Genomic DNA, 16,591 nt, shown 5'->3' with positions numbered 1-16,591 from the left:
GCATATTTATAATTATACTGATAAAGAAATAATTAAATAATAATGTCATAAAGAAACATAAAAGTTCAACATTTTTTAGTTAGTTACAAAAATGATATTGTACACAATTAATCAATTATTAGTTACATTTTAGAATAAAAAATTATTATGCATAATTATCTTTGAATATCTTTTATTCTGTTATCTAAAAATTAAATAATTGTTCTTAAAATTAGTTTTGTGATTTGATTTTTCATTGCGTTTTTGGATTAATTTCTATTTAATCTTTAATAGCATATGACAATCAAAATATTAATTTGTTTGATTTATATTTTCATTAAACTATTTAATATTCCCTAATTTTAAGCAATGTTTATTAATGATATAAATTTTCCAAATCGTAAATAATAAATTTTCGGAATATTAATATTTAATTCAATTTATTGTTTGAATTTATAGATTAGTAACAAAAATGAAATATAAATTTCAGTATTATAATTAATGAAATTATGAAATATTAATTGAGTAATATATACTCATTAATGTTTTACATCATTTCCGATAATTTGTTTATATTTGGATTCATTACTCTATAATTTATTCTGATTTATTGATTTGCATAACGTGCATGATTAATTGAGCATATTACACAATTATTTAACATTAGAAATTTAATGCACAATTATAATTATATTGATAAATAAATAATTATATTTTTAATGTCATAAATAAATATAAAAACTCAAATTTTATGGATCAGTTACAAAGTAGTTATTTTAGAGTCAAATAATAATATTTATTTTCATACTAATCTTATTTTAGAATCAAATAATAATGAAATTATAAATTTATTGATGATTTTTTTATTAATATGATACTACTAACTATATCATGTTATGTATATGTAAAAAACAATGTTGGGAAAGTCGAGCAAGACGTTAAACCAGAAGAGATCTCGTATTAAGTTTATCCAATTTAAACAGTCAAATCCTATGGCGTGATCGTATGATTTTATATATAATTAATAATTTTTAACAATATGAATGCACTGATAATATATATGTTTTTAACCATGCGAATGCATGAACAACATACATATTCTTAATCATAAATGCGCATGTAATATATGTTCTTAATCATGCAGCAAAAAAATATCGTCCCATGCAAATGCACGGGTAACTTACTAGTATATCTTAAAATATCATCGCAAGGTATTAAATAAACCATTTCCCATGAAACTTGCGTGCTTTTCTAAATATTTTTAACACATACCATAGGACACACATTAGAAAATCTCATAATATTTATTACAATATATTAGAATATCCTAAACTATCTAATAGAAAATATTTATAACATATTTGGATATTAATAAAATATCATCATTATATTTTAAATTTGGTAGAGTATCTTAGATGATATCTTATAATTGAAATTACCTTACTTTATCATCTGTTTTATATTCATTCAAAAGCCTAATATTAATATAAATAAGAGTTAATATTATGTTTTTGTACCAACTAAATACAATATTATCAAATCATCAATACAATTTATTATTTTCAACGTTCACTTTTTTCTTACCATATCTAAAACCTCTAACTTTAACTCTTAACTTTTGTTTTATTTCTTTTCTTTTACCTAGCATACCAACATCTGCATATTAACAATGTTTTAAAAATATGATAAATATTTAATAAGTTTATGGATAAAAAATAATGTATGAATTTCATAAATACTTTTAGTGAAATGAATAAGCATTAAGCTAGCTAGAAGGTGCAGATTAATGTAAAGAATTAAAATCAAATAATGCCTTTATCATTTATCCTTTCTCTGTGACAGAAAAAGTCTCTTCATCAACGGACTAGCTTCCATTAACTATATATACTAGTCTCTCTCTCTTCCATTAACTATACTAGTGTCTATCATCATTGTGTCAGTCACATACATTCTTATTTTTTTTTATGTATCTTCTCTATGTTATATTGTTTAAGAAAATTATTATGGATATAGGTTGGAAGTTAAAAATAAAAGTAAACTGTTATGATTAAGTAATTTATTTACGTTTCATATTTTATGTCATAATCAATATAATTCACTTATTCATTAAAAAACCACATCAATTTAGAAATTGAAGGTTTAAGAATTAATGTGACAGTTAAAAATGAAACATTAATTTACATTAAGATATATACAATATTCAGAATCATGAAATTACAATTATAAGGGTAAAATAGAAAATATAAATTACTCTATGAAAGTTATTTTATGTTTTCTCTTTATCTGTTAGTATAGAAGTCTAGATTAAGATATATATAATATTTAAAAACATGAAATTATAATTATAAAGGGTAAAATAAGAAACATAAATTATTATGTATAAATTATTTTATGTTTTCCTTTTATCTATTAGTATAGATATTGATGCTATGTGAGTCCCACATTGTGTTAGTAAAATTATATAACCCAAGCTGAAATGAGAAAGATATATGTATATTTTTCTATTTATTGTAGTCTTTTCTTTTAGAGAATTATGAAGCTTCTTGACATGCAAAAATATATATTTTTTGCTAGTTTTTTTTTATATTTTTTGTGATGTTCTAATATTTGTCGTGGTTCCTTCTTTTCAGGGATCAATAAAACTTCTTGAACCTAAAAAAGAAATGTATCTTTTTGGTTGTTGAATATTGTAATGACTTTGGTTCCTTTTTTTTTATTACTTTTACATGGTTAATTCCTTCATGAAATTTCATGAAATGAAGAAGGTATTTTTTTTTGTTTCGTTGTTCTTAAATATTTTAATGTTTTTTAAAAATATTATGATGTTTTTTATTGTGGTTCATTCTCTAGGATAATCCATTATTATTTGCAATTTTTTCTCTCTATATGTGTGTGTATTTCTCTATTTGAAGTTGTATCCTTAGGAAAATCCATGAAGCTTCTTCAAATGCAAAAGAGGGATTGTTAATACTTAACTAGCAAGATACCCGTGCATCAGCGATGCACGGGACAATACTTCTTTACTACAAGATTAATAACACATATTACATGTACATTTATATGGTTAAGAAACATATGTTATTTGTGCATTCGTAATAATTGGAATTTGATTTTTCAATTATAATAGAGAAAAATTAAAATTCAAAGAATATGAAATATTAAAATTCAATTGGAAAAGTGTTACAAAACTTTGATGAGGTGTAATAATGCAATTATTCTTAGATTAATGGTAAACGTTAAATAATATACATAGATTAGTGTAAAGAAATAGTTTGGATGTGAAAAATGATTTCAATCTCATCTAATGTTCAATGTCTATTACATTTTAACATAACAAAACATAGGTACGGTAAACACTCAATTTTGGTAGGATAGCAACATAGATCAATCGCTAATTAGTATTAAATTATTAACATATAAAATATATAAAAAGTAAGGATAGTGTGGGAATGTACATAGTAATAACATGTAGCTTGAATGAGTTTTTTTTTTAATTTTTTAATAACTTAGAACATTTTAATATGAGAAAATGTGACATGTGGCATGAAGGGAAAACATGTGAGGATGATGTGACATGAATGAGTTTTTTTGTGAGAAGAATGTGATATGTGGCATGAAGGGAAAACATGTGAGAAGGATGTGACATGTGAGAAGGATGTGACATGTGACATGAATGAGTTTTTTTATTATATTGTTAATAGATAGATAGTATTATAGATATGTTAAATGTTAATTATGAACATGTACAAGTATAATCCTCTCTTAGAGGAGCCACCCCATGCCATATATTTTTTATGTTGTTGGTACTTGTATTCAAATTAAACCGTAAACTTTAGGAGTATTTTTCATATAGAAAACAGTTTTTTTATGAATAATATATAAAGTTTTTGAAACATGTAGGCAATTGTTCCACCATGAAGTAATCCAAGTCATGTGAGGCTTGTCTAGAGTCTCCCAACATGCTCGCCCAGCATCTTGGTAGACTGAGGGCAACTGTTCCACCACGAAGTAATCCAAGTCATGTGAGGCTCGTCTAGAGTCTTCCAACATGCTCGCCCAGCATCCTGGCAGACTGGGGGCAATTGTTCCTACCCGGCGATCCAAAGGCCCACATGCTTGGTCGTCGAGGTAGATCTCGCATGGTTGGCCCACAAGAGTTGACCTTGGAGACACTTCCTGACATGCCATCTGTACCTCACCAACCCACCTGCCAACACGGCAGGCAGACTGCAAAACGGCTACCAAACCGGCCACAGGCTAAAAGACAAGGTAGCACAGAGTACAGTCCTGGTAGACCGCCTGACACGGAAAAAGCAGCCCCCGACAATACTCTTGGTCGGCTACGTACTACACTACCTGCCAAAAGCTCAAAGTCAACTCTCCCCCTATAAATAGAAGTCTCTACCAACACGAAGTATTCTAATCCCTCTACTCTCTAAACATTACTCAGTCTATTGCCCCCTCTCCTCATATTCTCATATTCTCATACACTTCTCACCCAAGTTCATATACTGACTTGATCGTCGGAGAACCTTTTCAGGTACCTCCACCGGCGGGTCAAACTCTTCTACATCATCCTGTTACATTGACGTTCTTCCTCCTCTCCATCCTCTGCCACCGATCAACTACCGTTCCGTACCTTTGTGTTCTAGGAAAGAACATTGTCATACACTTCTCACCCAAGTTCATACATTGACTTGATGGTCGGAGAACCTTTTCAGGTACCTCCACCAGCGGATCAAACTCTTCTACATCATCCTGCTACATCGACGTTCTTCCTCCTCTCCATCCTCTACCACCGATCAACAACCGTTCCGTACCTTTGTGTTCTAGGAAAGAACAGCAATGATATTACATCTCTAAGTGGAAGATAACAAGGAAGAACAAAGAAATTAAGAACCATATTCTAATTATGAACATCCATGATCTCTTCAAAAGAAAGAAACTAACATTTATAGCCTAAACTAATCATCTATTTGTAATGGATAAATAGTTGAATAATTATTCTGATCTATGAATCAACACAAAGATTTTTTTCAATAAGAAAAAAATTGTATTAATTGAGCATAAGGCGTGTTCACCCAAGACAAAGAGAGATCAACTAATAACCATTGTATAAATTGAGTTATACAAAGTTTCATGTACCAATTTGTAAAAGATAAAGAATTATGATAAACAAAAGATGTGAACCAAATCCACAATATAGTTTGAACCAAATAAAATAAATACACATAGCTTGGAACCTTCTCCAAAAAAATCTCGTCATTTCTCATAATCCACACTTACCGCACGACCACAAATTATAACATTCTCTACAATTTAACACATCTAGCTCTTTGAAGTGATTCATGAAACTGGAAAAAATTGTAGAATTGATTAACTCCAAATATATAATTGGTTAATAAATCTCCTCCAAAAATTTCCACTAACTCTATTTCGTAGTCCTCTTTTTCTCTTCTCCAAAGATATTCAAAGCAATATTTCTTCATATCGGATTTAATGTGAAATTAACCTTGCTTCGATCAAAATGAACTCATAGATTTGGGTAGGAGAAAATTTCCTTGGGCTGCTCATGAAGAGAATATATAGAGGGAGTAATTCACTTACTCCAAGCTTAAGTTTTTTAAACTTTTTCTCATCCTAGCCATTAATTTTAGAGAAATCCAATAGTTTAAATTAATGAGTAGATCTAAATCATTAGATATTTATGCAATTAATGGCTAGAATGGAAAATAAATTTAAAATAAATAGATCCCTCATCTATATATATATAGGTCATCATAATTGAGCAAATGACCAAAGGCTTATCTATACTGTTATACCCCATACCCTAATTCCACATTAAAAAAATGCATTGGGTTTTTGAATTCCAGCTAATCATGTTGACCTGTATATTGGGTTATGAGAGCTGCATAATAATACATTAATAAAATTTGTAGCACCTTATCCCTACTTCAATTTGTTGTCCCCTTGCAAATATAAAACAAATACTATCTTGGATCCATTTGCTTTAAAACTCTAAACAAAGATTCAGTTACCAATGCCTTAAACGAATAATACAAATAATTCTGTTGTTTCAAACTACTACAAGTTCATAGAAAGAGAACATATTTAATACAAAATACAAGGTACATGAATTGTTGATTCTTAAACGCCTTAAAACTTATTATTGTTACATATAAGTTTTGTAATATTTATCTACCACTATGGTAAACATCATTCTTTATTTATTTGTATTACTTATATTTAAAGTTAACAATTATTAAATATAAACATAAAAAACTCTTAGATAATGCTTACATATTTTTCTCATAAAATATAACATATATAATGACTCCTCAATATAATACATATGATAATTACTACATATAATACATTTATAACAAAATACTTTTGTCAATATTGAACTGAACAAACCCTTTTATTTCTGTTTGAGAATTCATGGCCAAGACCAACTTGAACTAGGACAAACAATTTTCCTCTTAAGGGCATTGGCAATCCAAGTTGTTACACTTCACCTAAGACCCAACAAACACATGATAATGAATCCCAAGAAGAACATGAAAAAATGATACCATCTTTTGAACATAGATGAAAGGTAAGGGACTCTTTGATCATTTTTTCAAACCTACTCCATGGTACTTTTTTATGCATAGCTTCAACTAAGAATCATATGAGTGGGGTCACCCTACTATATTACTTGAACGCTCCCTTCTCATCTTCAATTCACGGGTTATTCCTCATTGAATTTAAAGATAAAGTACCAATATAATATTGCCATATACCTACCATAATAGTTACACCCTCCATATATTTTCGACATGCAATTATCACATTTCATCTATCTGCATCCGATTAAAGGGGCCATGTACCAAAAACGAGGGGCATGTCCTTTTCATAAATGATAAGTGGGTTTCTAATTTTCACCAACACATTGGTAAAATGAAGTAACACTACAAATATTTGCTTAAATGAGGGAGCTAGAAAATTTATTGGTTAAATTGTGGGCTACATCATTTTTTAAAGGTTTCTTAGTGTTATTAAAAATTATGTAAACAAACTATACATCAATCACAATGTACTCAAGATATATAAAATAACTCACCTCATTGTATCCTACACTCACTACTCTTTAACAATAATGTATTTACAACATATTTGTCTATTCTTATATTTATAATATTGATTCTCATTTTTTGGAATAATTGTAATATTAATTAATGGATTAACAAAAAGTATCAGTTTTTCTATAAGGAAACCTTTGCAACTTAGCCAACTTTTTTTGGTTTCTCACAGATAATCATATCTGAGCTGGAAAAATTAGTCAACTTGATTCTTCAATGACAATTGTTAGTATTATTATCTCATATTTCAAAGTGAACTAAGCAAAAAAAAAATAGTTGTTTGACTTACAATAAACACTGAATCTACTTATATTAAATATATCCATTAGTTGATTGAAAATCATATGAAATAATGTTACAATCTATATTGTTGTATCCATCAAAGACAATAAAAATATTTTATAATGTAGCCCAAGCAAGGTTCATGTTTCTCTTGAATTGTCTCATGACTCTCTCATTAGTGTGTCAAATATTTTTCTTTAATTTGTTTCTAACAATTTTAAGATAGTTCCTTGGGCCACATTTACAAAAGAAATTATTAGTTTTGATTGTGTCATTTTGATTTTTGATTTTTGATTTTAAAAAGGATATCACTTTAAATGTTGGCAATAGAAAATATCCAACATGATACTTGGGGAAATTAGTTAATCAAACATGATGCTTGATAAAATATTTTTATCATTTTACTTATTATGCTATAAATATCCAACATTCTGAATATATATAATATTTACCATGCTTGCAGAAGCTGAGAAAGAGAAGTAAAGAGATATCTTATAAGGCTTTGGCCACACAAAACTCATATTTCTCTTGGGGCACCCCAGAAATAACGCATCTATTACTTGTAAACAATTCAAATATTTCTATTATTTAATGTGTGAACTCTCTTTTTTATTTCACACTCTCAAAAACTAACAACAACAAAAATTATGTTAATAAGATTTAAATTTGAACATGAAAAGAAAAAAAAACGTCAGAGGCAAATATCCCTCCCTAATATCAGTGCCACATGGGTAGATTAATTAACGTTAACTTCTCTATTTCTTTCAATAATAACTAATCTCCATTCTCCACTGTGAAAAATCTCCTCCACAAAGGTTTCTCTTTTATCTTAACCGTTCTACTTCATTTTATTACTACCCTCTGAAAAAAAACAACAAAAAAAGAAACTATCTTTGTAACCCCTTTTTAAACGTTTTATCATTCACTTTTCATATTCCAAAAACACTCTCAAATGGGGAAAATGGGACAAGAACCAGAATCTTCCAAGACCCAGTTGGTTTTAGAGATTTGCTCCATTTCCACACGTTCTGTTGTTTGTGTTCATAGACTTGTTTCTTCAAACCCTGCCAAGGCAACTTTTGTTGATTGGTATTGCATTCTTGGGGTAAGTTTTTAAAACTTTCTTGTTTATTATGAAAACTTACTAGGGAGAAGTTTTGTGGGTTCCTTTTGTTTGATGCAAATATTCTATCCATATAGGTGGAAGAAAATGCAGGTGTGAATACCATTCGCAAGAGATACCATAAACTGGGTATGTTTCACTTATGTTATGCTTATGTGCAAATTGAATATAATCCACATTTTTTATGTTTTGTTTGTGTTGAATAATGAGGAGTGTTGTTATTTGTCTTCAGCCTTGCAACTTCATCCAGATAAGAATAAACACCCCAAGGCTGAGGTTGCTTTCAAGCTTGTTTCTGAGGTTAGTTTTGTTGATTATGATTCAAGACTTTTCTCTATTATTGTAAATAGAACATGATAAGATAAAAGACTAAAGAGTAGAGTATTTTGGTTCCAATGAAAAATGTGGAACAGATTAGATCATGTTCTACCTGTGTATCAAATGATACATTCATATATCATACCTTTTGTGTGTTTCTGTTTGTGGTCAAGCCCTCAAATGCAATAATTTCCCACCAAATTCTGAGTAAAATTTGAATACAATATCATCTCATGACTCAATTTTCTTCTGTAGGCATATATTTGCCTATCTAATGCTACAAAGAGAAAAAAATTTGACTTGGAGAGACACAACAATTTCTGCATTGAGTGCAAAAGAATCCCCTATCCACCCCACAATGGTGTCACCCCTGGCAATTCAAGTGGTTCAGGCTTCAAGGCATGGAATATTATCAGCAGATCAAGATCAAGTAAACTTTGGAGAAATATTAGAGATATGAGAGATAGATTCAAGGAAGAGGCTAAGGTGATAGAGAAATGTTTACAAACAAATTCAATGATATTAAGGAAAGAAGAATCTCCACTCTATAATCCAGTTGAGTATCTACAAAGAAGCAAGTCACTGCATAGATTTGAGAAAGAAACACCCATTTTCAATCCATCAGATTATTTGCACCAAGGCTACCCTCATCTGAGAAGCCATGTTTACAAGAATTCTGCAACATTTTGGTTCTTGCAGACAGAAACTATGCTGCACAATGACAAGGGAGGAGCCAAATATGCCTCCCCTATATTTGAGGTCAAATCAAGGAGAATGTTTACAGGCAAATTTGCTTATGTACCTTCACAATGTTAGCTCCAAGTTTTTTACATTCAATGAATTCAATATGATTACCACATCTCTGCTTCTTTGTCTCTATGATTAATTAATTGCATTTCTTAATGATTTTCCATCATATATGCCCCACTCCTTTGTGAATCTCCAAGCTTGGAAGTGGTTGATTAATTAATTCAAAAATCAAGGGCCAGGATCATTACATCAATGGTTTGAAAAATCAAATAAAATAGCCAAATTCCACAAGGCCAATAAAACATGGCACAATAAGGGAATGGTTTTCCCTATGATACAGGAATTTCATGCAATATAAAATATGGAAACATGGACCATAGCTTGAAAGTAATGTCAATGAACATTCACTCTATTGTTTTTGTTGTCAAAATTTCCCCGATGACAGCTTTCTCAATACAAAATTAATAGTTTATACCTTTTAACTCATTGGCTGGCGATCAACAAAAAAAACTCATTGGCTACAAAACTAGAAAAGAAACTGGTTATAGCATCCAAAGCACAACTAAACATAAACGTGCATAAGCTTCTGATACTGTGTGCCAACCGTCCCGTTGAGATACAGTTCCCTCCTTCATGCACCATAGGTAACAATTATTGGGTTGCTACTTCTTTGGGTTTTAGGTTCTTGAGAATTCCACTATCAACCAAAGGCTGCAGCTCCTTCTTTGCAAGTTTCTGTAACTTTGAATCTGGTGATTCCAAAAATGCAGAAATAACCTTGCAGCTGCAATTACAATGCCAATACAAAAGGGAAACATGAGAAATCGGTCTGTTGTAACCCTGATCTGTTTCGAGTTTGGAGATAATACAAGAGCAAATGAAGCCTACCTGTGACCATGCGCCCATAACTCACTTTTGCCTTTTAAAGCTTTCTCCCATAAGGTGGAAGCAAAGTTGGGGCAATCCAAAATCAGTTTTCTAATAATCCGGCTTGAATGGAAGTTTTCAAAGACATGCTCCTCTTGCGAATCTTCTGATTTAGACTCTGCTGCAAGAGATGCTATTGCTTCGTGAAGGGAATTTATCTTATCATCCAAACTCGGGTGCAGTATGCCACCAGAACCCCCTGTTGCAACCTGCATGTGCCATTGAATTTACTAAAAAAGGCAATGCTTGGGTTGCAAATAGTGAAATTATAATATATATACTTATTTACTACCTCATATAAGACCTCTTTGCCAAAATTCGATCGTATTAGTTCACCCGCATTCTCGATGCATATATCAAGAAGATTCTGCATATAGCAAGTTACAATCAAAACAGTGTTTTCAGCACAAGTTTAAAATTAACAGATAATTGGCCTGGTCTCAGATTTGAATAACATCAAGAATTTGGTGAACAAAATAAAAATAGACAAGTAACCAATTATTTCTTTATCAAAACAATTTAATTAGTAACGATGGTTAAGGAAAGGGAAGAGGAAAACATCCATATAAACACAAGTGTAACATGAAAGGATAACTAAAATATTAGAAGGAAAGCTAAAGCAACCCACCTCAGCAAGTCCACTCTTGATCAATAGCTCTTGCCTTCTGACATAAGGGTCTTTCTTTCCACTCTCAGCTAGGTCAGGATCATCCAGAGATGTTTTATCCTTATCGGCTTCATCCGCTGCAACTTCAATGTCTTCCTTGGATTCCTTGTCACTAAGTGAAACTTCTGAAATTTCTGTCTGGGAGCTTACTTCTGACTGATCCTGATAGCAATCAAAAGGGAAGTAGTGGCTAATATAGCTGTTCTAAAGCACAGAAAATAGAAAAGTTAGGTTTAAAAGTAACCTTGAGAGAGAGAGATGGTATAGATGAATTCAGAGAAGCAAGCTCTTGTGGACTGAAATGGCGTGAACAATTAGGATGTAGTAATTGGAGAAAGAGATGTCTTCCATTCTGTAAAAGTCACAAGTAAACAAAAAAAATTACAAACATAAAACCAGAACACATAACCATATCATATGAAACAAAATAAATAATCTTTCTATACAATTTTCAGGAAGGGTTGGAATGAGTGAGGTCAGGGATTGGGGGAGGGGGGCAGCAAAATGCCAACTGCTTATATGCATTTAAAGAATTTGAAGAATATATCAATAATTAATGAAAACTATATAAGCATATCTTCATAATACTTGTTAACATCATATTGGCAATTTAACATATAATAGAAGAAACCTTATCGAACACAAGCTCCTTTAGAATTGGTTGAAGCTCACGTATGATAACCTGAAACAAAATGCTCCACAGCTTAAAATGAAACATATATATATATATATACAATGCCTATTCAAGAGAATTTCAGAACTAGAACAGGAACCAAACGAACCTTTGTTATCAGTTTTGTGTCATCAACAACTGAAAGGATACAAACCAGCACCTGAAAGTTCAATTAAACAAATTGGATGTGACTATTAAAATCTGAATGAAAAGCAACTTAATAGGAATCAAAGTTATGACCAACATCTCTTTCACTCATAAAGGGTGTTATATTACTTCTTTTACAATTGAAACACCTTTCTTATAAAATAACTACAAAAGAATAGAGCAGCAACTACATAGGTGAAGCAACTATTGAGTAAATAGACTTTCCATGGATGACCCAAGGAACAGTAGAGGCATTTAAATATGTTAAGCAAACATACCAACTCATACAAGTATGTGAGCCTTCCTTAACCCCAAGTGTTCATGAAGACAAATGACTTATGCCAAATACCCATTGACATTCTATTCATAGTTATTTCCAAATTTATAAATTATTTTAAGTGTGTGCATTATGACCTAGGGCCAGCAGGAAAAATCCTTTTTTTATTTGTGCTAGGGTGGGTCAGGAAAACAAAACCAGATGACTTACCATACACCCATATTGGTGATATGCAGTTTTGTCTATATGCCCTTTCAATCCTTTGATGATCTTCTTTCTTTCCTGAGATGGAAAGTGAAATAGAATAAAAATGTCAGATTCAATCATCATGAGTGCACTGCACATTTCTATTGATAGGAGAGAGGTTGCTAAAGAAACCTTGGCATTCCCATATTTTACACACAGAATTCCAATCTTGGCTCCATCTTTCGTGCCAATCATTCTAACAAGGAGAGGACTGGATAATTGTTGGATTATATCTGTGACAGTGGACTTAAATAAACTCAAATTTAGATAAAAGATCTATTGCAATGGTTAAATTTGCTGGCTGTAACAAAAAAAAAAGTGCAGGATTATTGGGGAAGGGGAGACAAGTACCTGATCAGCTATGCTGAAATACTCCAGCAAGAGTCTGTGTATGATAGAGTGGTCAACTATCCCTTTCTCTAAAATTGGCTGAATCACTGACGCCATATGTCGCAAAACAGAACCTTTCTGTAGACTCAACTTCGACATTACATCTAATAACCTGATATGCAATGAAAAAACTGAGAAAAAATAAAGAAAACCCCTAGCAAGAAAGAAAATAAAGGAACATAGTGAATTTCTTGAACATCCAGTCAAGATAGGTAAAGAAAAAAGAATAGGTAACATCAATTCAAGGAAGGAGCAAATATTGCAGGCAAAAGTGCTCTTGACACTGCTTTATACATCGCCAACTTCATAAAATAAAATTATATTGTGAAGAATTTAAAGAATCTAAAAAAAATGGGTTGGAAGAATCTGTATGGTTTATTCTTCTTTCTTTTATGTGTAGCTCTGCAGAGGTCAGATGTGTCCTTTTGCATTATATATACTCTCTCTGAGAACAACTATGTTACAGTTTCCAGTAGCTATTTTTTTAATTACTTAAGAATGTGACATTTAGAAGGTTCCCTATTGGTGAACCTTTACCTGCTCTCATTCAATGAGACTAGGTCCTTAAACAACTTAAGTTCTGTGGAGTACAATTCCAACAGCAGCTCTTGCTTTTTTGCAGCACTTGCTAACTCATAAGCATGCTCAACAACTGCATAAAATGGAGATGCACAAAACTTATTGTAAGCAAGTTGAATTTGGCTAAATGCAGAAACATTCAATGCATTGATAATTTATATGAGTGTGAGACAATCAGCAGAAATGTGATGATAAGAAATTCATTTTTGGGTTATTTTCCCCATTTTCCAGCTTCAAATTAAACTTGATGCAAGTATATGACTACACACAGAATACCACAAAAAAGTTAAGGCTTTAATCTGTTTAGTGATTAAAAACTGTGAATTCTGAGAATCTGGAGTAAATATTAGCATACCAACTGATCCAACCATGTGGCGAAGAAGAGGAGCAACATGCCCATGAAGAGCAGAGATAAAGCCTCCTAGTTGTTTCTTTGAGGCTGAAAATAGAGGAGAACCAGTCAGAAAAAAGAGTTATAAGGATTGATGTATAAGTGTATAACAATACATATATTTCAAGTTGACCATTACCACTGTCCAGCATCTTCTTGACCAAGTGAACAGCATATGCATTGTATGCTAGAGCTAGAAAATGTGGCCGAAGCTCTTCAAATATTGCATCTCTTTCAACTTGTGAACAATGCTTGACACAAGTCTTTCAATCAAAACAAATAGAAAGGAAAAGATTAAAATTGCAAGCTACTCTAAAAGGGTTCTGAATTAATATACATAAAGAGACACCAATAATCAAGCCTTAGTCCCAATAGGTGTGCGAAAATGACATTTTGCGAACTGTCGCAATGAGGATTTTAACCATACTAGAGGCATGAGTAGGAGTTTGAACAACCACTGGATCACTTATGTGAAATTAAAACGGCAACTCAGCACATGAGGCTCTACTTATATTATAGACACACACATGCATATTTATAAACACAAAACAAAAACAAACCTGAAGAACGCGAGAAGAAATATGAGATCCTGCGATCTCATGAATCTTCCCCTTCATCTTTTGAAGAGCTTCTGTGACCAGCCTTCAATTATAACAAAGTCGAATGTAAAACATAGGGAAAAGGAATAAAACAAATATAAGGCATGGCTTATAGGAAGAAGTATCAGTCCTTAATATATTTTACAGAGGAACATACTTAGTTCTGTCCTCCTTCGAAATCTCGCGGCATCTCATCTTTTCCCATAGACGTGCAAGGTCCTGTTTCAAATTAGGTATTTGGTTAGCAGATACTTAAATGGTTCCATGCAGAAGCCAGTGATCTTTCACAGTCATCTAAAGCTCAACCTTAGGCTCTGTTTGGAACAACTAGCTAGAAAATTATAAGTTTGCTGGAAGCTTATAAGCCAGCTAAAAAACTACAACCTTAGAGCTAAAAGAGTACAGGCTGATAAACAAGTTCATTGAATCAGAACTGTTTGGTAAGATTAGCTCATAGATGTGAATTGTAAAATGACATAAGCTTCTATCCTATAAGCCATAAGCTGCCTTGGATGGCATATCCAATATGAGCTTATAAGTTTGTAAATTATTGAAATAAGTCCTTCTACCAAACAATGACAGGTAGCTTAAATTTTGTGAAATAAGCTAGTTGATTATCTTGGGTGTGCTATCAAGTGACTTATAAGTTAGTCAACTAACTTATTTGACCAAATATAAGCTAGATGGTTGTGTTTGGCAAAGAGGCTTATAAGTCCACGAGGTGGCTTATAAGTCAATATTTGATAAGTCACATGGAGGTGACTTATAAGTCAATACTCAATATTTGATAAGTCAATTGGAGGCGACTTATGACTTGTAAGGCAGAGGCTTATTTTAATTTCCACACATTACCTAACTTTAAAAGTTAATCTTATCAAAAAGTTATATTTCATAAGCTCCTAGTTTTGCGCTCCTAAGCTTCCACCTAGCTTATAAGCTACACAGTGACTTATAAGCTTTCAACTAGCTTACCTTCAACTAAGTATAAGTCATTTGGTGTTGTTACCAAGCACACTCTTAAATGTCATAAATGTAAATAAGACATCCCATGTTCCCACCAATGTGGAAGCTAGCAGGGACCCAAAAAAATAACAATTCAACAGACAGAACAACAACTAATAAATAATAAGATACAGAGATAAATAGCTTAGCATATCACATGCTCCTACGAACATACTCACTTGTTCAAGAGTGAAATGGCGCTTTCTCTTCATTTTTCTAGCATCTGCAAGCTCCTGAAGTGAAACGATAATCCATGCCAATCAAAAAACAAGTAGTCTCCAAATATTTGGTATTAAATATTAAAAAAAACACCAGATACGTGATTATTTTTTTTTGGTACCAGCAGGGATATCTATCACCCAGCAGATACGGAACTAATCTCTTTTGGGATGCGCTGCTCCCAGTAATCGAACCCTTTTACCTTTTGTTCTTTATGTGGATCTAGCAGAGTATTACACCACTTGACAAACACTTTGTTGGTCCAGATACGTGATTATAATGAAAGAACAAAGTGGAAAGTGAAAATAGTAAAGAACCTTAGCATGAATTCGACGTTCTCGGCCAGAAGCTGGAGCAATCGTCTTGTTGTCTTTGCCAGCTGCAAGTGGTTTATCAGATTTGAATGGTTTCTTATCGGATTTGAATGGTTTCTTATCGGATTTGAATGATTTCTTATCGGAGTTGAAAGGCTTCTTATGATGAGATTCATTGGGTGCTGATTCAGTATTGGATGCTGAAATTCGCTTTCTCTTTTTCGTGGTTTCAAAATCCTGCTTCTTCGCCGCCATTTTTTCTGTTCCAAAGGAATGGCTCCTTCTGTTACCACTTTCAATATCTCGCGGTAACGATGGCTGAGGTTTATGATTACTAGGGTTTATCGTTTTTTTATTTAAATGTAGGGTTACAGTTACAATTTTACAAACACCTGCAATCTCTATATTTTAATTTTCATGTTATTGATAATATTAATTAAATAAGTAATATAATGTCTTTGGAAACCTCAAACTTTTTTAGTCACCCTTATCAGTTAAATAGGATAGTAGAAAATAATACATTCTCTTATTAAATCATTTTATAAATTATCTTATATATAGAAATGATATATGTTATAAAATAA

At 31.8% G+C, this 16,591-nt stretch overlaps 2 protein-coding genes across 3 annotated transcripts; one reads left to right on the top strand and one right to left on the bottom strand.

Moving 5' to 3' along the window:
* On the top strand, positions 8,125–9,685 carry LOC109357073 (meiotically up-regulated gene 184 protein-like). Its single transcript, XM_019600789.1, has 4 exons — positions 8,125–8,490; positions 8,586–8,637; positions 8,741–8,808; positions 9,082–9,685. Exons 1-4 carry the CDS (start codon positions 8,338–8,340, stop codon positions 9,640–9,642), a joined length of 834 nt encoding a protein of 277 aa, XP_019456334.1. The 5' UTR covers positions 8,125–8,337; the 3' UTR covers positions 9,643–9,685.
* LOC109357050 (pumilio homolog 24-like) lies at positions 9,937–16,368 on the bottom strand. Of its 2 annotated transcripts, none has more exons than XM_019600764.1 (17): positions 16,011–16,368; positions 15,654–15,707; positions 14,630–14,691; positions 14,434–14,515; positions 14,013–14,136; positions 13,838–13,921; positions 13,441–13,555; positions 12,865–13,015; positions 12,646–12,759; positions 12,478–12,549; positions 11,953–12,003; positions 11,802–11,852; positions 11,415–11,522; positions 11,132–11,308; positions 10,796–10,870; positions 10,465–10,712; positions 9,937–10,360 (listed from the first exon to the last, which is right to left on the bottom strand). In XM_019600764.1, the coding sequence occupies exons 1-17, from the start codon at positions 16,260–16,262 to the stop codon at positions 10,228–10,230; spliced, it is 1,953 nt and encodes a 650-aa protein (XP_019456309.1). In that variant the 5' UTR covers positions 16,263–16,368; the 3' UTR covers positions 9,937–10,227. The 2 variants fall into 2 exon arrangements, with proteins under 2 accessions (XP_019456309.1, XP_019456301.1); XM_019600756.1 differs by having other exon boundaries at positions 11,132–11,332; positions 16,011–16,367.

This window comes from Lupinus angustifolius, chromosome LG01, assembly GCF_001865875.1.
Source record: "Lupinus angustifolius cultivar Tanjil chromosome LG01, LupAngTanjil_v1.0, whole genome shotgun sequence".
NCBI classification, from domain to species: domain Eukaryota; kingdom Viridiplantae; phylum Streptophyta; class Magnoliopsida; order Fabales; family Fabaceae; genus Lupinus; species Lupinus angustifolius.
This window is presented reverse-complemented; position numbering and strand designations above follow the sequence as displayed.

Excerpts from the sequence above, each read along its gene's own strand:
- LOC109357073 (XM_019600789.1), top strand. The coding sequence starts at position 8,338 with ATGGGGAAAATGGGACAAGAACCAGAATCTTCCAAGACCCAGTTGGTT. Across the intron at positions 8,638-8,740 it reads CAAGAGATACCATAAACTGG|CCTTGCAACTTCATCCAGAT; the intron begins GTATGTTTCACT and ends ATTTGTCTTCAG. Across the intron at positions 8,809-9,081 it reads CTTTCAAGCTTGTTTCTGAG|GCATATATTTGCCTATCTAA; the intron begins GTTAGTTTTGTT and ends TTTCTTCTGTAG.
- LOC109357050 (XM_019600756.1), bottom strand. The coding sequence starts at position 16,262 with ATGGCGGCGAAGAAGCAGGATTTTGAAACCACGAAAAAGAGAAAGCGA. Across the intron at positions 12,760-12,864 it reads ATTTCAGCATAGCTGATCAG|TCCACTGTCACAGATATAAT; the intron begins GTACTTGTCTCC and ends AGTTTATTTAAG. Across the intron at positions 10,713-10,795 it reads GCAAAGAGGTCTTATATGAG|GTTGCAACAGGGGGTTCTGG; the intron begins GTAGTAAATAAG and ends TGGCACATGCAG.